The 24,128-nt window shown below is 40.6% G+C and overlaps 1 protein-coding gene and 1 pseudogene across 8 annotated transcripts in view; one reads left to right on the forward strand and one right to left on the reverse strand.

The window, feature by feature from the left end:
- ITCH (itchy E3 ubiquitin protein ligase) overlaps window positions 1-24,128 on the forward strand; it is a 142,317-nt gene that overhangs the window by 32,363 nt on the left and 85,826 nt on the right. For 4 of the 8 annotated variants that reach the window (XM_063702340.1, XM_055373352.2, XM_055373351.2 and 1 more), the window contains 4 exons: window positions 13,105-13,246; window positions 16,962-17,086; window positions 18,182-18,319; window positions 21,561-21,683. In XM_063702340.1, coding sequence (XP_063558410.1) covers window positions 13,105-13,246; window positions 16,962-17,086; window positions 18,182-18,319; window positions 21,561-21,683 — 528 coding nt within the window. The remainder of the gene's footprint in view (window positions 1-13,104; window positions 13,247-16,961; window positions 17,087-18,181; window positions 18,320-21,560; window positions 21,684-24,128) is intronic. The other 4 variants (XM_019017147.4, XM_019017146.4, XM_063702341.1 and 1 more) reach the window with 1 other exon arrangement.
- Window positions 6,535-7,226, reverse strand: LOC101145815 (cell division control protein 42 homolog; annotated as a pseudogene).

The raw sequence follows: 24,128 nt of genomic DNA on the forward strand, positions 1-24,128 counted from the left end.
AATTTCGTCCTTCCAAAAAGAAGCCCTGTACTCATTAGCAGTCACTCTCCATTTAACCATCCACCCACAAACCCAGGCAACTCCTGATCTTTCTGTCTCTAGATTTGCCTATTCTGGATCTCGCATATAAATGGAATTGTACAGTGTGTGGCCTTTTGTGTCTTCTTTGGGCAGACTGTTTTCAAAGTTCATCCATGCTGTAGCATGTATCATTACTTAATTCCTTTTTTTGCTAAATAATATTTTATTGTATGAGTATACGAAATTTTAAAAATCCATTCTTCAGTTGAGGGATGTTTGGGTTGTTTCTACTTTTTGGATTTTATGAAAAATGCTATAAACATTTGTGTACAAGTTTTTGTGAGAATGTATGTTTTCAGTTTTCTTGGGTATATACCTAAGAGTGAAATTCCTAGGTTATATGGAATCCATGTTTATTAGCATTTTGAGGAATTCCAAATTATTATTATTTTTTTCTTTTTTTTTTTTTTTTTGGAGACAGAGTTTTGCTGTGTTGCCCAGGTTGGAGTACAGTGGTGTGATCTCGGCTCACTGCAACCTCCGCCTCCCGGGTTCAAGTGATTCTCATGCCTCAGTCTTCTGAGTAGCTGGGACTACCGGCACGCACAACCACGTGTAGCTAATTTTTGTATTTTTAGTAAAGATGGGGTTTCGCCATGTTGGCCAGGCTGGTCTCGAACTCCTGACCTCAGGTGATCCACCTGCCTCGGCCTACCAATGTGCTGGGATTACAGGCGTGAGCCACTGCACGGGCCCAAATTATTTTTAAAAGCAGCTGCACCGTTTTGCGTTCCCACTAGCAATATATGAGGATTCCTATTTCTCTACATTCTTGCCAGTGATTATCTTTTTTATGATAGCCATTCTAGTGGGTGTGAAGTAGTATTTTACTCTGTGTGTGCGCGCGCGCATATGTTTTATCCATTTAATTTTTTTTTTTTTTTTTTTTGACACCAGGTGACAGTCTGCTCTGTCACCCAGGCTGGAGTGTAGTGGTGCAGTCATGGCTGACTGCAATCTCTTAACTTCTAGGTTGAAGTGATCATGCCACCTCGGCCTTCTGAGTAGCTGGGACTACAGGCATGCACCACCCTACCCAGCTCCCTATTGTGGTTTTGGCTTGTACTCCTCTGATGGCTAATGATATTGTCTTTTCATGTGCTTATTGGTCATTTTTGTATCTTTTTTGGAGAAATGTCTGTTCACGTCCTTTGTTTGCTATTGTAAATTAATACCTGTGTCGCTATTGTTAGTTAATATCTCTGTCTTTATTTCTTCCTCTAATCATTTCATGTATCACTTTTAGATTAATGTTTTTAATATGCCATCCAATATGTTTCATTCCTGCTCAAAAACCTTAGGTACTTCTCTTAGACTATGGTATAGAGTTTCTTTAGTATGAGCTAAGACCCTTCACCCTCTGTCTACATATGGTGTCTTTGTAGGTTTTTTGTTTTTTTTGTTTGTTTTTTTGAGACAGAGTCTCTATTGCCCAGGCTGGAGTGCAGTGGTGCAATCTTGGCTCACTGCAGCCTCCTCCTCCCAGGTTCAAGCAGTTCTCTGCCTCAGCCTCCCAAGTAGCTGGGGTTATAGGTGCCTGCCACCATGCCTGGCTAATTTTTGCATTTTTAGTAGAGATGAGGTTTCACCATCTTGACCAGGCTGGCCTTGAACTCCTGACCTCAGGATCCACCCACCTTGGCCTCCCAAAGTACAGGGATTACAGGCGTGAGCCACCGTGTCCGGCCTGTAAGTCTTTATACGTGAACCATTTGTACTAGCTAGAATGAGTCACTGGATTTTCCTCAGACGTGTATGTATTTCTATCACACAATGAAAACCTCAGTCTCTCTCCCTTTAATTTGATAGCATTTATTGATTATAGAACAATTATCATCCCCTGTATTTTAGTTTCAACTATGCCTGGCTTATAGCTTCTTCTGGATTATGAATAGGTTAGGTCACAGATCATATCTTAGCATTATTATTTTCCTCGAAACCTAAAGGCGATTGAATATAAAAATAATACTGTCTTAAGGTAACCACATCATAGAATTTTTTCGGATTTCCTTCACTAACTCTGGTATCTTTCCTTAGCAGTATCTGTTTCTTAAAGAAAGATATTACTATTTCTTAGTTAAGGCCAGATTCCAGTTTTTTTTCCCCACCCCTCATCCTCAATCTAGCTTGAGTAGCTGACTTATATCAGACCAGAATTCTTATGACTTCTTTTTGGCAGCTTAAAGTTGAAAGCTTTTATTAGAACAGTCTTTTAAAACATTCTGTACTTTTTCAGATTACATAAGTAATATACATTTTATTTTTTACTGATTTAAAAAATAGTAAATTATTCTCAGAGACAATGATTAATAGTTTTTTTCTTTGCATAAACTATTTTACTTGCTATCATCGTTATTGAATTTTTTTTTTTTACTGTGATGATAAACACTAATTGCACCTCAAAAAGTCGGAATCCATAGCCATCTCAGATTTTTTTCTTTTTGAGATGGGGTCTCACCCTGTCGTCCAGGCTGGTGTGCAGTAGCGTGATCATGGCTCACTGCAACCTTGATCTCCCGGGGTCAGGTGAGCCTCCCACCTCAGCCTCCTGAGTAGCTGGAACTACAGGTGTGCGCCACCACACCCGGCTAATTTTTGTATTTTTTATAGAGATGGCGTTTTGCTCTGTTGCCCAGGCTGGTCTCAAACTCCTGGGCTCAGGTGATCCACCCACCTCAGCCTCCTAAATTGCTTGTATTAGAGGTGTGAGCCACCTCACTCAGCCCCATCTCAGATTTTTAAAATCTTGGGTCTAAAATATTCTTTTTCTTTTTTTTTTGAGACAGAGTTTCCCTTTCGTTGCCCAGGCTGGAGTGCAATGGCGTGATCTCGGCTCACCGCAACCTCCGCCTCCCAGATTCAAGCAATTCTCCTGCCTCAGCCTCCCAGATAGCTGGGATTACAGGCACCTGCCGCTATGCCTGGCTAATTTTTGTATTTTTAGTAAAAACGGGTTTTCACCATGTTGGTCAGGCTGGTCTTGAACTCCTGACCTCAGATGATCCCCCCGCCTCTGCCTCCCAAAGTGCTGGGATTACAGCGTGAGCCACTGCGCCTGGCCTTAAATATTCTCTTTTTTATAAATTTTTTTCTTTTTCTTTTTTTTATTCATTGCTTGCTAATTGGGTCTAAATATTCTGAGAATGCTCAAGTATAGGGCGAAAAACAAACACACCATGAATAATGGATAATAGTTCAGCAAACATATTATTAGATATGAAACAGAGAACATAAGATAAAAGACAGAAGTGCCAAGTTTAATAGAATCAAATGCCCTTCATAATTCATTGAGTTACTTCTTTAGTTTTGATGCTAGAATGCTTAGAATTAAGTATTTTGCACAAATCTCCTTAATGACATCGTGGGTTTTAATCTCTTAATGGGTCAGTTATAGTATTTGTTTTATTGTAAGCTGCCTCAATGCCTTTCTAGAATCAAGGAAGGAATAAATATGCAAGTGTAAAAAATGAATGTCAGGCTGGGCGTGGTGGCTCTCACCTGTAATCCCAGCACTTTGGGAGGCCAAGGTGGGCGGATCACCTGAGGTTGGGAGTTCGAGACCAGCCTGAGCAACATGGAGAAACCCTGTCTCTAGTAAAAATACAAAATTAGCCGGGCATGGTGGCACATGCCTGTAATTCCAGCTACTCGGGGGGCTGAGGCAGGAGAATTGCTTGAACCCGGGAGGCGGAGATTGCGGTGAGCTGAGATCGTGCCATTACACTCCAATCTGGGCAACAACAGTGAAACTGTCTCAAAAAAAAATAAATAAAATAAAAATAAACAAACGTCACCATGTATTGTAATGGCAAGAAGGGATAACTGGTCAGGAAAAAGAGATCAGTATTTGACTAGAGTCACTGGGAAAGAAGGTGGTGTTTGAAGGATTGCTGCTATTTATTTATTTATTTTAAGAGACAGGGTTGGCCGGGCATGGTGGCTCACGCCTGTAATCCCAGCACTTTGGGAGGCTGAGGCAGGCAGATCATCCGAGGTCAGGAGTTCAGGACAGCCTGGCCAACATGGTGAAACCCTGTTTCTACTAAAAAATACAAAAATTAGCCAGGTGTGGTCGCACGTGCCTGTAATCCCAGCTACTCGGGAGGCTGAGGCAGGAGAATCACTTGAACCTGGGAGACAGAGGTTGCAGTAAGCCAAGATTGCACCCCTACACTCCAGTGGCACAGTCACGGTTCACTGCAGCCTTAACCTCCTGGGCTGAAGCAATCCTCTCGCCTCATCCTCTATAGTGGCTGGGACTACAGGCATGTACCACCCACCACACTTGACTAATTAAAAAAAATTGTGTTTTTGTTTTTGTTTTTTTTAAGACGGAGTCTCGCTCTTTTGCCAGGCTGGAGTGTAGTGGCGTGATCTTGGCTCACTGCAACCTCTGACTCCCTGGTTCAAGCAATTCTTCTGCGTCAGCCTCCTGAGTAGCTGGGATTACAGACATGCGCCACCAAGGCCAGCTGATTTTTGTATTTTTAGTAGAGACGGAATTTTATCATGTTGGCCAAGATGGTCTTGATCTCCTGACCTTGTGATCTGCCCACCTCAGCCTCCCAAAGTGCTGGAATTATAGGCGTGAGCCACCGCGCCCGGCCAAAAATTTTTTTTGTAGAGACAAGGTCTTGCTGTGTTGCCCAGGATGGTCTTGAACTCCTGGCCTCAAGTGATGCTCCCAGCCTTTCCATAAGTGTTGGAATTATAGGCCTGAGACACTTTCCCTGACCTAGGATTGCTGCTGTTTAAATGCAGAAAAGTAGAAAAGGACCCTTTGAGGAGACAGCATGAGCAAGACACATGAAAGAAGAGAGTACACAAAACTTGCCCTAATACCCATGAAAGCTCCTATAATAGGGGAGCCCTGAGAATGGGAATGGCTGTGTCTTTCAGGTGTGCCTTAAAAAAAAATTTATTGCTAAGGGAGATGGAGATGGGAAGTAATCAGTGTTTGTATCAAAGGGTGGTTAGATTTGTGTTTTAGAAAGTTAGAAAGAGAAAAAAATTTTTCTTTTTTTTTTTTTTTTTTTTTTTTTTGAGACAGTCTCGTTCTGTCGCCCAGGCTGGAGTGCAGTGGTGCGATCTCAGTTGACTGCAATCTCTGCCTACCATGCCCACCCCCTTACCTACTTATTTATTTGTTTATTGAAACAGAGTCTCGCTCTGTCACCCAGGCTGGAGTGCAGTGACTTGATCTTGGCTCACTGCAACCTCCGCCTCCCAGGTTCAAGCGATTCTCATGCCTCAGCCTCCCCAGTAGCTGGTATTGCAGGCATGCACCACTGTGCCTGGCTCACTTTTTGTATTTTTAGTAGAGATGAGGCTTTACCATGTTGTCCAGGCTGGTCTCAAACTCCTGACCTCAAGTGATTCACCCACCTCGGCCTCCCAAAGTTCTTGAATTACAGGCGTGAGCCATTGTTCCCAGCCAATTTTTAAATTTTTTATAAAGACACGTTCTCATTGTGTTGCCCAGGCTGGTCTTGGATGTTTTGAATCAGCTCTTCGTTTCTTCTTATCATTTAGCCAGGGTCTTTACCTTGGATGTAAGTCTGTTTTCTTATGTCCTTCCCTGTCTTTATTTACCTGTTTCCCATTTAATTATGCCTATATATAACCTCAGCTATTATACTGAACTCATCTGTGTCTTCTTTTTTTCTTTTTTTTGACCGGGAAATTTTTTTTTTAAATTACAAGCTCAACCCATTTGTTCTGTTTCAAAGGTGCAGTACTTTTCTTCATTTATTAGTGAAAGAAGTTAAGAAATTAACTTTCCAAAAAAATCAGCAAATGGCAAACAAATGTCCTTGAAAGTCACAGTCACATATAGTGTCTCCTAGAAAAGAGGAGGGGTAAGACAGCTTCCACCTACTTTCACGAGTTTCATCAAATACTGGATCTACTCAAGGGTGGAGTAAAAAGGCAACTAACTTTCTAAAGGAGTATGTTATCAAATGAGGCATTTACTATACTCCTTCCTAAAAGCCCCAGATGGGGAACATGTTTTCTTAACTAGATCTAGGAAATAGACTGTGGAATCAATCGGTCCTCCTCACCTTAAGGGCCATCCACTGGTTAATGAATTAAAAAAAAAAAAAAAAAAAGACTGAAAAACAAACCTCCCCCCTAAAAAAGAGGAGGGGGGAAAAAAACCACTAAGATGTCCCAGAGTGGAATCAGGGAGCAGCTTCAACAATTCCAATTAGTCTGTTACAGAGTCATCCACAAGCATGCCTTGCTTTAAAAATACATATATATATCTTGAAACAAAACTGAAACTAGTACTAATCACTTTTCTGACAATATACAATTACTCAAAATTAACTAGTACTGGGCTAGGGATACAGGGGGGCGGCGCATAGCTATGGGCCTTGTCTCACATGAGTACATGTGGGTAGGTGCAGTGCGTTTGTCATTATGGCAAAAACGAATTTTAATTTTTAAGCTTTAGTTTGACTTAAACATTGCTTTTAGTATGATGCCAACACCAGCTATGCAGAAAGGGCTCTGGAGAGATGTTCCTAGCAGCACACATATGCGGCTCTTCTTCAGTTCTGGAGGTTCCAGGGCAGCCAATATTGCTTCGTCAAATACATTCTTTAGGCCTTTCTTTGTGAGTGCAGAACACTCCACGTACTTGACAGTCTTCAGGTCATGGGCCAGCTTTTCAGCAGTCTCTGGAGTGATAGGCTTCTGTTTGTTCTTGGCAAGTTTCTCAATAGTAGAGGGGTCATCTTTGAGATCAATTTGGGTCCCAACAAGCAACAAAGGAGTCTTTGGACAGTGGCACCCACTTTTCTTTCACATTTTCAAATGAAAATGGAGAGATGGAGAGACCACTGAAAAATAGACTAGAAATACATCTGTTTGTGGATAACTCAGCAGTCATAATCCCTCATAATCCTCTTGCTCTGCAGTATCAAAAAGTCCAAGAGTATATGGTTCTCTACCAGTCATAACTGTTATTGCATAGTTGTCAAAAACAGTTGGTACATATTCCGATGGAAATTTGTTGTGTTGTTTTACCAACAGCACCATCACCCACAACAACACACTTAATTGTCTGCATTGCTGAAATAGTTTTGTATCCACTTTAAATATTTCAAATCTCATGTTGACCTCAGCTTCTCCACCGGGGTGTTGGCTCATCTGTGTTTTTTATTTGATGTTTGTTGTATGCTAGCATTGGGCAAAATAAGGAAACTTTGGTATTTGCTAGAAATTTCTTATATTCTCGTCTTTACTCCAAATTAAGAAAGAGATGTCATCTTGATTTTAGTTATTATTAATCGTAATTAAATATTACTGCATTTCCCAAATTTATTACAGTGCAATATATTTAGCTCTGATTGTTCAGGGACCAAAAAGATCCCTTATACTTATGTTTTTTTTTTTATTCCTTTAACAGTCCAGCAAACTAAGAATTTTATACTTGTGATTTAGAGTTTAGTTCTCCACAGGCAGGGCAGAGTTCTTCCAAAGAGGTAGCTGTTGCTCAACTGGATTGATCTCTTACCTGGTTCATTATTCTGCTTATTTATTTAGTTTTGGCACTGTTTTTTGTTGTACCTTGTTCTCTGTAGCTTATCCAAAGTAGGTTGGATGAGCTACGGATCCATTCTTTTTTTGTATTTGTATTGTAAAATGTTTATGTTGTATCAGAGAGATACACTGAAGAACTGAAATCAGTTCAAAGCACTGACCTTCAGAACAGAAGGATCAGAGGAACATTAGTTTAAGCCATGAAAACTATTTGCATTAGTATGTGGGTATGTGTGAGAGAGAGAGAGCACATGCATGGGAGAGTGAGATAGCCAGCAAGTGATTATAATAAAGCAGAGAGACAGAGACTAGAAAGCAGGGAAACTTTTGTTTTCTACCATGACTAATAATAATTTGGTTCAACATGTGTATTAAATACCTCTCAGATTAAATCCCAGAGTGCTCCAGAAATTGTAAAGATTGGCTATATCTGTGCAATCAAGAGGCTCACGGGGTGAGTTAAACGAGTAAAAACTAGTAAGACAAAATGAAAAGCTGACGGAGCCATGCGTAAATATGGAAATACTCTGGAAGCATGGAGGTGGAAATAATTTAACTTCTTAGGATTAAAGAAGCCTTCAATCAAAGAGAAGGGGGATGTTTATCTCTCAACAAATAGAATTTTAATGGGTATAAAAGAAAAAAGGATCATTCTGAGTAGAGGGAGCAGCATGTTTAGAGGAATGAAAGTACATGGCCCATGTGAGGAACAGCAAATAACTAAGGGTGGCTAGAATATAGAACTTTGGTAAGATTTGTTTTAGTAGGAGGCTGGAAGGGTAAGTTATAGCTGCATACTAAGCAAGGTAAAATGCCCCATAAGAGTTTAAACTTCATTTTTCAGGCAATAAAGAATCATTTAAGTAATGACATTAATGACATGATCACATCTATTTTAGGAAAATAATTCTGGTGGCTGTGAGGGGTTGGATTGGAGAAGTGAGAGTAAAAACAGTTGTTTAGAGGCCTGTCATAGTATAGTAGCCCAGGTGTCAGATGAGACTGACATTTTTCTGGTCCTTTTTCTTCCGGTTTATAATGTATAGTTTTTAATTTTTTTGTTTAATTTACTGTGGGACTTTAGTTTTCAGGAAGTAGTACATTGATTTATTTTATATTTGTAATATTAGGTTTTGTTCAATCTAGACTTTGAGATTTGAATACTGAAATAATTTCTCCTGTCCAGGTTTTGCAGTGTGACCCTTGGGCAAATTTTTAAATTCCACAGAGCTTCTGTCTTTTTTTTTTTTTTTTTTTTTTGAGACGGAGTTTCACTCTTGTCACCCAGGCTGGAGTGCAATGGCATGATCTCAGCTCACTACAACCTCTGCCTCCCGGGTTCCAGTGATTCTTCTGCCTCAGCCTCCTGAGTAGCTGGGATTACAGGCACCTGCCACCACATCTGGCTAATTTTTGTATTTTTAGTAGAGACAGGGTTTCACCATGTTTGTCAAGCTGGCTCCTGACCCCAGTTGATCCTTTTGACTGAGACTTCCAAAGTGCTGGGATTACAGACGTGAGCCACCACGTTCGGCCGCTTCTCTTTTTATGTGTAAAAATTAGGACAGTAATACCTGTTTCGCAGAATAGGTATTGATATTGAAATGACATTTACATGCAGGCACATGGTAAATACTAAAATTGGTGCCCCTCCACCCCCATGTAAAGTTTGTTAGGCCGGGCCTGGTGGCTCATGCCTGTAATTCCACCACTTTGGTAGGCCTAGGTAAGTGGATCTCTTGAGCCCAGGAGTACAAGACCAACTTGGGCAACATGGCAAAACTTGTCTCTACCAGAAAAAAATACAAAAATTTCCTGGATGTGGTGGCATGCACCTGTAGTCCCAGCCACTTGGGAGGCTGAGATGGGAGGATGGCTTGAGCCCAGGAGGTAGAGGTGGTTGCAGTGACCTGAGATTGTGCCACTATTCTCCAGCCTGGGTGACAGAACCAGACCCTGTCTCAAAAAAAAAAAAAAAAAAAAAAAAAAGGTTTCAGTGGGGTTTGGTAGGATTATGTAGCAAAATTGCTTTCACAAATTTGAATCCAGTTGGGCACAGTGGCTCACGCCTGTAATTCCAACACTTTGAGAGGCTGAGGCAAGTGGATCACCTGAGGTCAGGAGTTTGACACCAGCCTGACCAACATGGTGAAACCCCGTTTCTACTAAAAATACAAACATTAGCTGGGTGTGGCGGCACGTGCCTATAACCCCAGCTGCTTGGGAGGCTGAGGCAGGAGAATCGCTTGAACCCGGCAGGCGGAGGTTGCAATGAGCTAAGATTGTGCCATTGCACTCTAGCCTGGGCAACAAGAGCGAAACTCCGTCTCAAAAAAAAAAAAAAAAAGTTTGAATCCTAGAAAGCCACAACAGGGGCAGATCATTTCCTTCCTGTCAGCCTTGCGTTGCTCTTCGTTCTAGGTTTAATCAGTTGCAGAGTGCCACAAGAGGCCCTGAAATATAATGAGTGTATGTATAATTGTTTGGGCTGTTTCACATATTCTTAGACCAGAAATGTATTAAAAGTAGAAATTTTATGTTTTTCTGTGTAATCCTGTGATTAAATTTGGCTCTATATTAAGCACTAGAGCTTTAATAGTACTTTTTTTTTTATTTTTTATTTTTTAATAGAGATGAGGTCTCACTGTGTTGTCCAGGCTGGTCTTAAACTCCTGGGCTCAAGTGATCCTCCCGCCTGGGTCTCCCAAAGTGCTGGTATTACGTGCCTGGCCTATTACATTTTAATCAGAGATAGCTCTGGTCCCCACTTGAATATTTTTTATTCTGAAAAAGACTTTCTATTTCATGTTTCCACTTAGATGTCTCAGCATCTGGCATCTGAAACAACTTTTTTTTTTTTTTTTGAAGACACAGTTTTGCTCTGTTGCCCAGGCTGGATTGCAGTGGTGCAATCACAGCTCACTGCAGCCTTGACCTCCCAGGCTCAAGCGATCCTCCTGCCTCAGCCTCCCCCCAGCAGCTGGGACTACAGGTGCACGCCATCATGCCTGGCTAATTTTTAAAATTATCTTTTGTAGAGACGGAGGTCTCACTATGTTGACCAGGCTTTGTTCAAACTCCTGGGCCTCAAGTGATCTTCCTGCCTCAGCCTCCCAAAGTGCTGGGATTACAAGTGTGAACCACCATGCTTGATCTTGTCTATTTGTCTAGCCTTCTCTTGCAACTCTTCTTTTTCTTCAGTCAGTCATTCTGTGGCTAGCTTGAATGCCAGCAAAAAGGCACATAAGCCTAAAAGGATGGAAGTATTTGATATATATAAAGTCAGAGTTTCAGGGCCACCACCTGGGACTATGCCTGCTTGGATGTCCAGACTTTGGACTATATATTAAGCTTCTTCTTCTTTTTTTTTTTTTTTTCGAGATGGAGTCTTGCTCTGTCACCCAGGCTGGAGTGCAGTGGCGCAATCGCGGCTCACTGCAAGCTCCACCTCCCAGGTTCACACCATTCTCCTGCCTCAGCCTCCCGAGTAGCTGGGACTACAGGCGCCCGCCACCACGCCCAGCTAATTTTTTTTATTTTTAGTAGAGACAGGGTTTCACCATGTTAGCCAGGATGGTCTCGATCTCCTGACCTCGTGATCCACCCGTCTCAGCCTCCCAAAGTGCTGGGATTACAGGCGTGAGCCACCGCACCCGGCTATATTAAGCTTCTTAAGTAGCTACTATATAAACTCCTCTGACAACTCCAAGGGTTCCTTAATTTTGATGAGCATTGGCATTCTCTGAACTTTGCTGCTGGAGTAGATAACCTGGGTGGTGGAGTAGATAACCTGGGTGGTGGGTACTTCCTTGGTTGTAGTTACCTCATCTATGAGGGAGCAATGAGTTGCCACCTATAGAAATCATGGGGTGCTTTGCTAGATTTCTACTTGTTACACCCTCTAAGGGGCTTGGACAAAGCTATTTTATGGCAAAGGTAACTAAAGGGTGAAGGCTAAGGAGTTTGTATCTCAAGATGCACAACATAGGAAGCTCTTCCTTAGATAATATGAGATGTTAAAAAAAAATCTTAGTTTGTAGTTCTTATTCTTCCATTGGCTTTCCAACACACAGAATAAAATCTAAATTATCATTATTATTATTTTTGATACGTAGGCTCACTCTGTCACCCAGGCTGGAGTGCAGTGGCATAATCTCGGCTCACTGCAACCTCCACCTCCCGGGTTCAAGCAATTCTCCTGCCTCAGCCTCCTGAGTAGCTGAGTAGCCAGGCGCCCGCCACCACACCTGGCTAAGTTTTGAATTTTTTTAGTAGAGACGAGGTTTCGCCATGTTGGCCAGGCTGGTCTTAAACTCATGACCTCAGGTGATCCACCCGCCTCAGCCTCCCAAAGTGCTGGGATTACAGATGTGAGCCGCTGCGCCCAGCTGCAAATTCTTTATCTTGGCTTATAAAGCTCCCATACAAAGCTTATCTCCGTTCATTTACCATTCCTTCCTGTGCTTGCTATACTTTCCCTCAGATATGCCATACTCATTTGCCTCTGTCTGGAATGTTGTCTTATTCCCACCTCCAGTCTTCACATGGCTGGCTCCTTGTCATTTGGATGGTTGCTTAAAAGTCTTCTCAAAGGCCTTCCTTACTACCAAGTCATGTTCTGTCACATCAGCCTGTTTTTCATCATAAATACTTTAATTAGAATATAATCTCCTTGAAAGCCAGATCCTTTTCTTTACTGTTAATTGCTTTAGGGACAGAGTTTAGAGCAGTATCTGACACATGGTAGGCATTCAGATGTTTGTTGACCATGTTTGTCAGTGCATACATTTTGTTTTGAGATATGGTCTCGCTGTGCTGCCCAGGCAGGTCTTAAACACCTAGGCTCAAGCAGTCCTCCTGCCTCAGCCACCTGAGTAGCTGAGATTACAGGTGCAAGCCACCCTGCCCAGCCATATGTGTACTTTTTAAATTTTTCCTCCTGTTGCTCAAGCTGTTGCACAACCATAGCTCACTGAAGCCTTGACCTCCTGGACTCAAGCGATTCTCCTACCTCAGCCTCCCAAGTAGCTGGGACTATTGGCACACGCCACTGTGCCCAGCTAATTTTTTTGATTTTTAGGCGAGATGAGGTCTCGCTATGTTTTCCAGATTGGTCTTCAACTACTGAGCTTAGGCAATCCTCTTGCCTCAGCCTCCCAAAGTTCTGGGATTAGAGGTGTAACCCACTGCACCTGGCCCATATGTGTACTTTTTAATTGATCTGAGTTCTGGACCTTTGATACCATGGAATTCTACTGATGGGAATTTGGGTTGATGGTACGGGGAACCTCTATATTTATTTACTAGGATGGGAGGAAGTACAAAGGTTATGAGTGAATAAAATTGGTAAGTATTTTAGAGCAAAACTGCTTCTCTGAGTAAATTTAGTAAATCTGCCTAATTATGAAGTTAAATTGATTTCATGAGTGAATTAACATCTCAACTATTGAAATGTTTTTCATTTCTTTTACATAGTCATCTCAGCAAAACTTAAGGAAAATAAGAAGAATTGGTTTGGACCAAGTCCTTACGTAGAGGTCACAGTAGATGGACAGTCAAAGAAGACAGAAAAATGCAACAACACAAACAGTCCCAAGTGGAAGCAACCCCTTACAGTGTAAGCTTGGAAGTATTTTTCTATAGTATGTTTTTGTTTAGTAGATGATTGGAAATACAATTTAAAAAAATGTTTCTCACTTTGGTTTTTTTTGTTGTTGTTCCTCCTTTCTTCTTTTTTTTTTTTTTCTTTTTCCTAGGACTCCTTCTGGTTTGCTTTTTTGTTTCTCTTTAGATAGCTGTTTTTATAGTCACTCCCTTTCTTTACCTTCTCTAGTTTAGTTGGTGATGATATTGCTCTTGTCACTGAACGATAGCTGAAGAGAGCCCATGGTCACGGACCTAAAAAGATTTCTGGCAGCACTTTTTATTAACTTTGGGTTGAATTAAGGGATTATGAGTACTTCCCCCCCCCCCCCCCCCCGTTTTTTAACTTAATTTTTAAAAATAGTGTTTTAGTTAGTTTTTTCTTTGTTTTATTTTGAGATAGAGCCTCACCCTGTCACCCAAGCTGGAGTATAGTGGCGCTATCATAGCTCACAGCAGCCTTGAACTCCTGGCCTCAAGAGATCCTCCTGCCTCAGCCTCCCAAGTAGCTGGGACCACAGGCATGCATCACTGTGCCTGGCCAGTTTTTTAGTATTTTAAATTACGGTGCCAGTTATACTATAGTTATTTATTTTTTGAATGAGATGGGGTCTTGCTATGTTGTCCAGAGTGCTCTCAACCTTCCCAGCTCAAGCAGTCTTCCCATCTCAGCCTTTTTCTCAAGTAGCTGGGACTACTACTATACATTTTATTCTACAGCTTTCTTTTTGTACTTAACACTAATATCATGGTGATCTCTTTACCTGAGTACATATGGATCTTGCATCCCTTATATAGCTTTGTAATATTCCTTAATATGGGTGGACTATAATAGTTCTGCATTGATTCTAATGTTGTGCTATTAGGCAGTATTGCAGATACATCCATGTGCATATATCTTTGTATGTTGGTGTTTATATCTGTAGTGTAGATTCATAGAAGTAGGATATAGCTCAGTTTTAACACAAAGCCCTAAATGTTGGCATTATAATCTAAGATATTGACAGCCATTGAAGGTTAATTTTAATTTTTAAAATTAAAATAGAAGAAAACACATGGAGCCAGGTGTGGTGGCTCACACCTGTAATCTCAACTCTTTGGGAGACTGAGCCAGGAGGATTGTGTGAGGCCAGGAGTTCAAAGGTGCAGTTTGATATGATTGCTCCTGTGAATTGCCACTGAACTCTAGCCTGGGCAACGTAGCGAGACCCTGTCTCTACAAAAAGACAAACAAAAAAAAAAAAAGAAGAAAAAGAATGATTTGGCCAGGCATGGTGGCTCACTCCTGTAATCCCAGCAGTTTGGGAGGCCAAGGCGGGAGGATCACCTGAGGTCAGGAGTTCGAGACCAGCCTGACCAACGTGGTGAAACCCCGTCTCTACTAAAAATACAAAAATTAGCTGGGTGTGGTGGTGGGTGCCTGTAATCCCAGCTACTCGGGAGGCTGAGACAGGAGAATTGGTTGAACCTGGTAGGCGGAGGTTGCAGGTTGCAGTGAACTGAGATTGTGCCATTGCGTTCCAGCCGGGGTGACAAGTGAAACTCCGTCTCAAAAAAGAGAGAGAAAAAAAAAGAATTTATGGAAGATCATCTTGAGGCCCGTATCATTCCGATGTTCCTCATCTGTGTTTATTTCAACATCTTCTTAGGCTTTCTGTTTTTAATTAATGGCTCATTGTAGATTGAGTCAAAATGAAACAACGTATTAAAAAAATTTCAAGAAAACACATGAGGCTGGGAATGATTGCACATGTTTGCAATCCCAGCTACTTGGGAGGATAAGGGGGGAGGATAAGGTGCTTTAGCCCAGGAGGAATTCGAGATTAACCAGGGCAAAGTAGCGAGTTCCCGTCTCATATATATTTTTTCCTTTACCAAGTGGTATCTATAAAAGGTCACAGCCTCCGTGATTACCAGAGATGTTCAATTGAATTAGGTGGTCACCTAATTTCCTCCAACTGCTTTGAGTGCGTACTTGATATGCACTTGGAGGCTCTTAAGCTGTTAATGTCATGAACTCCTTAGTGATTTAAAAGTTAAGAAAAAAACTCTCTTTGTAGTTCTATGTGGTAGTGCTGTTCTTGATCACAATCATTTGGGAAACTTACAATTCAAGTTATTTTCCTGAATTTTTAAGTTGCAGCAAGTTGGCCTGGAATTTTATCACTTCCCATTGTCGTGTAGCAGGCTTTCCAGACTGCTTTTGAGAATTGAATTGACACAATTAAAACTGATCATCTTTGACAGTATACTTTATGTACCTTTCTTCCATATTAAAAATAGTAAAGTTAAATTTATTTGCCTTTTATTTCATCCCCATTATGATTTCTAAATTGACTAATAGAGAATTTTTTTTTTCCACTCTCACCCAGGCTGGAGTGCAGTGGCGCAATCTCTGCACACTGCAACCTCCACCTCCCGGGTTCAACAAGTCTCATGCCTCAGCCTCCTGAGTAGCTGGGATTACAGGCATGCGCCACCACTCTCAACTAATTTTTTTGTAATTTTAATAGAGACGGGGTTTCACCATGTTGGCCAGGCTGGTCTCAAGCTCCTGACCTCAAATAATCCTCCCACCTCTGCCTCCCAAAGTGCTGGGATTACAGGCGTGAGCCATTGCGCCTGGCCGAGAAATATTTTCCTAATATAATATATAATATGAGCTCTCTTGAAAGTAGCATCTGAGAATTTTGAAAAGAATGAATACATTGTACCCCCTAAGAAGAGGAGCAATGTGGAATTTTTAGTTTGTTTAATCTACCCATTGCCGTTGAAATGGTGGTGGTTAATAGGTACAGGTAGACTTCAAAGGAGGAAAGTGTTTCTTTGTCCCCTCAAACTTGATCACATTAGAGAGAATGAGATATAGAGAAATTCAAACATTTCTGGAATTTGTCTTTATATCATTGAACCATAGGACTGTGGTAGATTATATAGTGCTCCTAGCTTTCTGATCCTTGACTCTAACATTGATTCTACGTGTATTGCAAATTCAGATTTCCCAGTTTACTTTGGAAATACCATTATAGAGAGTATTCCTTATTGGTATTTAGCAAGGTATGAGTGAGTCTATATTTGATAGTTGGACTGGGCAACTTGCCTCTAGCAGTGTGAAACTTGGTGTATGTAATGTAATCTTCAAATCATGTAGCTGACTTGAGGAACTTTTTAATATAAAGTTTAATGTCAGGATTTTATTCACATTACAGTTCTGCTACTTACTGGCTATTTGACCTTAGGCAATTTGCTTTATCTCTGAATGTCAGTTTCTGTATCTGAAGAAGGAAGTGATAATTCCCATCTCATAGGGTTACTGTAAAGATAAAATAACTTCAAGCTCTGTAAACTACTGACATAAGGATTTAATTTGTGAAGTTACTCTTCTGTACTACTAAAGTAAAACTAGTTTTCCAATAGTTTGTTGCAGGATAAGCAGTTTTACTTTTGTTGACAATATGTGTATGAATTTACTTCTGTAGTTCAACTGCAAGTGAAAATGACCATGTAAGCATGTAGCGTTCAGATAATTTTCATAAGATTACTGAACATAGGCCAATATTGATTGTATAGTAAACTGTAAGGGGTGCAGTGAGAAGACTTTAGACTTTAAAACTGAGTTGTAATTTATTTAGGATCTCATTGTGATATTCAATAAAAATAATATTTTTTCCCTCTTTTTTCACTTTTAGTATCGTTACCCCTGTGAGTAAATTACATTTTCGTGTGTGGAGTCACCAGACACTGAAATCTGATGTTTTGTTGGGAACTGCTGCATTAGATATTTATGAAACATTAAAGTCAAATAATATGAAACGTATGTATGTAAGACTAATAGAAATTTCACTTAGCTGTTTGTTTTTCTGGAAGAAATTTATATGTCAAACATGCATAATGACTCATGTTCTCTCATACTTTTAAGTTTTACTTGGTTATAGGATGAACAGATAGAGGAATTTTACACTATTGAAAGTATTCTGAGTAACCTTGGTTTGACCATTCATTTTGGATTCAGTATTTTTAGTAAATATTTATTTACTTAGTAAATAGATATTAGTAAAGTAATACATAGTTAATTGTGGAAAAACTAAAATGTAGAGCAGAGATGAAAGAAAAAAATAAAAATCCCACTTCAGAGACAAATCAAATGAATATTTTTACAGATTTCCTTTTCAGATGCTTTTTTTTGGGGAGGGACATGGGGAGACAAGGACTCACTCTGTTTCCCAGGCTGGAGTGCAGTGGCTATTTACAGGTGCAGTTGCAGCACAGTGTAGTTTTGAACTCCTGGCCTCAAGTGATTATCCTGCCTCAGCCTCCTGATATATCTGGGACTATAGGCAGGTACCACCACATCCAGCTTTAAATGCTTATTTTTTAAAATGTCCTCATTTTATGAGGTTGTGGTTTTATTTGTATATGTATATTTATATAATATAGAAATATGTGTAGCTTGTTTTAATTAATATATCATTTTAAAACACATTTTTTCTACGCCTCGACTATCTAAAACATACTTCTAAAAATTTTCTCATTTAGGACTTATTAGATATAATTTATCCTTAAATTATGTTTTTACTCAATTCAGGTATATATTACTAAATAATCTTTATTCTTATGCTAGCCCATTTTATACTATAGTCTTACAAGGATGGAATGAACATAATAAACGATGGAGATACTATTTTACATCACGAATATGAAACATTAGCATATTTTGTCCTTTTTAAAAGATATAGTGTTTTGGTGTCAAAAGTGTTCAAACCTTGGGTGAAACATAGTTAAACAGTTTATATGCACATATAGTTATATTTTCTCGGACATCACATTTTTAACAGTTAATTTTTAACAGTTAAGATGCCTTAACTGGGGAAAAAGTGACCATTTTTTCTGTAACTTTATTTTCTTCCAGTTGAAGAAGTAGTTGTGACTTTGCAGCTTGGAGGTGACAAAGAGCCAACAGAGACAATAGGAGACTTGTCAATTTGTCTTGATGGGCTACAGTTAGAGTCTGAAGTTGTTACCAATGGTGAAACTACATGTTCAGAAAGTAAGTGACTACCTTAAGGTCTTTAATGATTCTTCTTAAATAAAATAGCCATTGTAGTATGCTGTATGTAATTATTTTGATTTTTCAGATTAATAAAATGTTTTTTTCTGGCTGGTGTGGTGGCTCATGCCTCTAATCCCAGCACTTTGGGAGGCTGAGGCAGAAAGATTGCTTGAGCTTGGAGGTTGAGGCTGCTGTGAGCCGTAATCACATCACTGCGGTCCAGCCTAGGTGACAGAGTGAGACCTTGTTTCTTTAAAAAAAAAAAAAGAAATGATTTTTTTCTTTTTAAAAAATAGACATTGATCACTTTAAACATTTTCTTTTTAGTGTATTATTTCTATGAATAAAAGCATGTATATTTTTACATAAGTTGAAAAATTAGCCAAATAGAAGTTGAATCACATTTGCCTCCATGAGTGATGAGTTGATTTATATAGTATTTATTCTGTAGGCCAGCTATGGCAGTTAATATGGGTTAGATGCCACACCGCCAACTGTGCCAATGGCAGACCGAGTTTATTGTCTGTAGCAGTGTGGGGTTGAGTTTAAATATGACTTTAAATCCTTTTTTTTTTTTTTTTTTTTTTTTTTTAAGACGGAGTTTTGCTCTTGTTGTCCAGGCTGGAGTGCAATGGCACGATTTCGGCTCACTGCAACCTCTGCCTCCTGGGTTCAAGTGATTCTCCTGTCTCAGTCTCCTAAGTAGCTGGGATTACAGGCATGCGCCACCACGCCCAGCTAATTTTGTGGGGTTTTTTTGTTTGTTTTAGTAGAGATGGGGTTTTCCCATGTTGGTCAGGCTAGTCTCGAACTCTTGACCTCAGGTGATCCGCCCACCTCAGCCTTCCAAAGTGCTGGGATTACAGGCGTGAGCCACTGCATCCGGCCTCTAAATCCTTCTTAACACTGTACCACCCAGCCATTACAAGCTGAGATCCATTTACCATTCCCCTTCTACTTCTGTAGGCTACACTTACAGAGATACCTTTTGACAATACTAATTCATTATGTATGTGTTAGTAAATCTTACAATCTCTGATTTACTAGTGTGTGTTAAAGGAAAATAAACTGTGGTGGCACCTGAGTTAGTGGCTACACAGCTAGCATATTTAATAGAACTTTTTCCTACTGTTTTCCCATCAGATATTTCCATCACTTCCTAATGTGTTAAGTGTATTTTCACTTGAAACATAGATTTTAGAGGCCTGAAGACAATGAAAGAGCAAATTAATGGATTTCATGATGAGTTTGACAAAGATCTTTTGGTTTACTTAGGAACTGCATTATGAAACATTTTGCAGCTGTCAGGTGCTATTCTTTTTCTACTTTGTTGAAAGACTTCCTACTTCCTCTTTGACTCATGACTTTTAAAAATAGCAGGACAGGCTGGGCACAGTGGCTCACACCCCTTGATCCCAGCACTTTGGGAGGCTGAGGCAGGAGGGTTACTTGAGCCCAGGAGTTCGAGACCAGCCTAGGCAACATAACAAAACCCCATGTTTGCAAAAAATAAAAAAATTTGCCATGTGTGTGGCACGTGCCTGTAGTCCAGGTACTTGGGAGGCTGAGGTGGGAGGATCACTTGAGCCCAGGAGTCAGAGGTTGCAGTGAGCGAAGATCACACCACTGCACTTCCAGCCTGGGTGACAGAGTGAGACTCTCTCTCAAAAAAAATAAAGTAGCAGGACCTAATATGTCTTCCAGATTAGTTCTCTGGGGCTAGTGAGGATGGAAAGAAATTTCTGAAATGGTTATACTGATTTGGAGTTGACACTTTGATTATTGTTCACAAGAACTCTATAATAGTCACATTTTTCTATACCTAAATTGGAAGTCTGGAAGATAAAATACAAGTTACATTGTTAAACTGCCCTAAACCTCAGTATTTATAGTGTCCTAAGCTTCGCCCATAGAAGATGAAACTATTACTAATGTAAAATATTTAATAATTGCTGGGCGCGGTGGCTCACGCCTGTAATCCCAGCACTTTGGGAGGCCAAGGTGGGCTGATCACGAGGTCAGGAGTTTGAGACCAGCCTGGCCAACATGGTGAAACCCCATCTCTACTAAAAATATAAATAGCCTGGCCTGGTGGCGAGCACCCGTAAGTAAGCCCAGCTGCTCGAGAGGCTGAGGCAGGAGAATCTCTTGAAACCAGAAGGTGGAGGTTGCAGTGAGCCAAGATAGTGCCACTGCACTCTATTCTGGGTGACAGAGCGAGACTCTGGCCAGGCGTGGTGGCTCACGCCTGTAATCCCAGCACTGTGGGAGGCCGAGGCAAGCGGATCACCTAAGGTTGGGAGTTCGAGACCAGCCTGACCAACATGGAGAAACCCCGTCTCTACTAAAAATACAAAATTAGCTGGGCGTGGTGGCGCATGCCTGTAATCCCAGCTACTCGGGAGGCTGAGGCAGGAGAATCACTTGAACCCGGGAGGTAGAGGTTGTGGTAAGTTGAGATCATGTCATTGCACTCCAGCCTGGGCAACAAGAGCAAAACTCGGTCTCAAAAGAAAGAAAAGAAAACAGTTATAACAATATACTACAATAAAAGTTTTATGAATGTCATCTCTCGGTTTCACTTTCACTCCAAAAATACCTCCTCATTTTTTAGCTTTGTTTGGACCTTTGGGGGGAAAAATACCTTATTGTACTCCCCTACTTTTGGACCACAGTTGACTGTGGGTAATTAAAACCATAGCTAAGGGGAGGCCTACTGTACTTACAGACACATTTTTGGTTCTTTCTTTTTGGTGGGTAAATTTTCTAAAAATGGCAGTTATATAAATAAACTTTTTCCAAGTGAAACAAAGTATACTTGTTTTTTCTTTTTCTTTAAGTTTTATTTTAAAACTAGCTGGCTTTATATTCCCCTACTTTCAACTAGTTTAATATCTCGCTACAAGTCTTGGTTATAATGTTTTCTTTACATAATTTGTTATGGTGTTTTCCTTCAGTGAAGTACAGAGTTAATCTGCTTTCATGAGTCTCTAGGAAGAGTTCTTCCTAGACCTCTTCCTAGCTTTTTTTTTTTTTTTTTTTTTTGAGACAGAGTCTTGCTCTTGTCGCCCAGGCTGGAGTGCAGTGGCACTATCTCAGCTCACTGCAACCTCTGCCTCCTGGGTTCAAGCGATTCTCCTGCCTCAGCCTCCAGAGTAGCTAGGATTACAGGCACCTGCCACCACACCTGGCTAATTTTAATTTGCTATTTAGGTAGACTTTTTTTTTTTTTTTTTAGATGGGGTTTCGCTCTGTTTGCCCAGGCTGGAGTGCAGTAGTGCGATCTCGGCTGACTGCAACCTCTGCCTCCCGGGTTTAAGTGATTCTCCTATCTCAGCCTCCCGAGTAGCTGGGTTTACAGGTATGCACCACCACGCTTGGCTAATTTTGTATTTTTTAGTAGAGACAGGGTTTCTCCGTGTTGGCCAGGCTGGCTTTGAACTCCCCACCTCAGGTGATCCGCCTGCCTCGACCTCCCAAAGTTGCTGGGATTACAGGCGTGAGCCACTGCGCCCGGCTGACTTTTTTTTTTTTTTTTGAGACGGAGTATCGCTCTTGTTGCCCAGGCTGGAGTGCAATGGCACGATCTCGGCTCACTACAACCTCTGCCTCCCGGGTTCAAGCAATTCTCCTTCCTCAGCCTCCCGAGTAGCTGGGATGACAGGCATGCGCCACCATGCCTGGCTAAGTTTTGTATTTTTAGTAGAGATGGGGTTTTACCAAGTTGGCCAGGCTGGTGTCGAACTCCAGACCTCAGTTGATCTGCCTGCCTAGGCCTCCCAAAGTGCTGGGATTATAGGCATGAGCCACTGCGCCTGGCCCAGCTTTTTTTTTTTTTTTTTTTTTTTTTTAAAGGTTGACTTATTCTTATAGCCCACAGATCTGAAGTAACAAATCAGGTGTGGGCAGTTCATATCTGCCAGAGGTTCTCATTCATCTTTTTTTTTCTTTTTGTGGGATGGTTTTTTTGGTGACTTGTTTAATATCTGTCTTCCCATTTGTGACCTCTAACAAGAAACACAGAAAAGTATTATTGCCAAAGACTAATACTAGTTTTCCTAAAGAGAAAGAAAAATGCATTTTACTTTCAACTTTTTTTTTTTTTTTTTTTGAGACAGGGTCTCGTTCATTTGCCAAGGGTGGAGTGCAATGGTGTCATCTTGGCTCACTGCAACCTCCGCCTCCTGGGCTCAAGTGATCCTTCCACCTCAGCCTCCCCAGTAGCTAGGACTACAGGCGCACTCAGCCACACCCAGCTAATTGTTGTATTTTTTGTAGACAGGTTCTCACTCTGTTGCCCAGGGTGGTCTCAAACTCCTGAGCTCAAGCAATCCTCCTGCTTCGGCCTGCCAAAGTGCTGGGTTTATAGGCACGAACCACCACTCCCGGCCACTTTTAACTTCCTGATTATAAAATAGGAACATAGTCTTGTAGAGATCTTTACTTTTTATCATGTATACTCTGGATGTGTTTAAAATTAATTTAGGGAGAGTTTTTGGAATATGTGACTTCTGGTTCTTATTCTATACATTCCGTTCCTTTTAAATTTTGATGCTTTGTTGTGTTAGGCTCTAGTTTTTGTAGTTCCGCTTAACGTTAGGGTAAACAATTTTCATATGTGAATATATTGATAATGTTTCTTACTAGAATAATAAATTCTAAGAAAGTAGCCTAAATTTTTTGCTTTACCAAATATTGTTTGAAGTTACTAGATCTCAACTGGTCTGGGTACCAACTATTTTATAGAGATAAACTTTGCTGTAATGTTAGTTTTAAAAATTTGACTTACATTTGAACGTATGTCTATGAATGCTCAGAATATTAAATAATTTACTTCCCCACAAAAGGTAGTAAAACTCCTTTCTTTCTTTTCCTTTTTTCTTTTTTCTTTTTTTGTGTGAGACGGAGTTTCGCTCTTATTGCCCAGACTGGAGTGCAATGGTGCGATCTCGGCTTACCGCAACCTCCATCTCCTGGGTTCAAGCAATTCTCCTGCCTCAGCCTCCCAAGTAGCTGGGATTACAGGCAAGCGCCACCACGCCCGGCTAATTTTGTATTTTTAGTACAGATGAAGTTTCTCCATGTTGGTCAGGCTGGTCTCAAATTCCCAGCCTCAGGTGGTCCATGTGGCTTGGCCTCCCAACGTTCTGGGATTACAGGCATGAGCCACCGCGCCCGGCTGTAAAACTCCTTTCAACATGTATGTTATGTTTTTATCTTACTTTGTGAGAGGTACTGTAAAAATTGAAGTATTGAGGCTATGATATGGTCATTGTGAATTTCAGTGAAGACTACTGTGTTCTTCATTTTTACAATTTACAAAGCCCGTTGGTATATATTCTCATATTTAATATGTGTAAGATATAAAATAAAATGAGCATCCCTGAAACTATCGCACAGCTTAAGAATTAGAGTATTAACAATATCATTGCATCCACCTGTATTTTTCTTCCTATATCATTCCTTTCCTTTCCTTTCGAGATAATCACTATTCTGAACTTTGAATTTGTCATTTCTGTGGTCTTTAAAAGTTTTATCCTATGTGTGATATATAAGCATTACTTGTACGTTTCTCTTGAGCTCTATGAAAATATCAGTGTTGCCTTTTTTTTTTTTTTTTTTTTTTTTTTTTGAGACGGAGTCTTCCACTGTTGCCCCGGCTCGAGTGCAGTGGCACGATCTTGGCTCACTGCAACCTCCTTCCGGGTTCAGGCAATTCTCCTGCCTCAGCCTCCCGAGTAGCTGGGATTACAGGCGTCCACCACCACACCCAGCTAATTTTCAGTGTTGCCTTTTTCTTTTTTTG

Source organism: Gorilla gorilla, chromosome 21 (assembly GCF_029281585.2).
Source record: "Gorilla gorilla gorilla isolate KB3781 chromosome 21, NHGRI_mGorGor1-v2.1_pri, whole genome shotgun sequence".
NCBI lineage: Eukaryota > Metazoa > Chordata > Mammalia > Primates > Hominidae > Gorilla > Gorilla gorilla.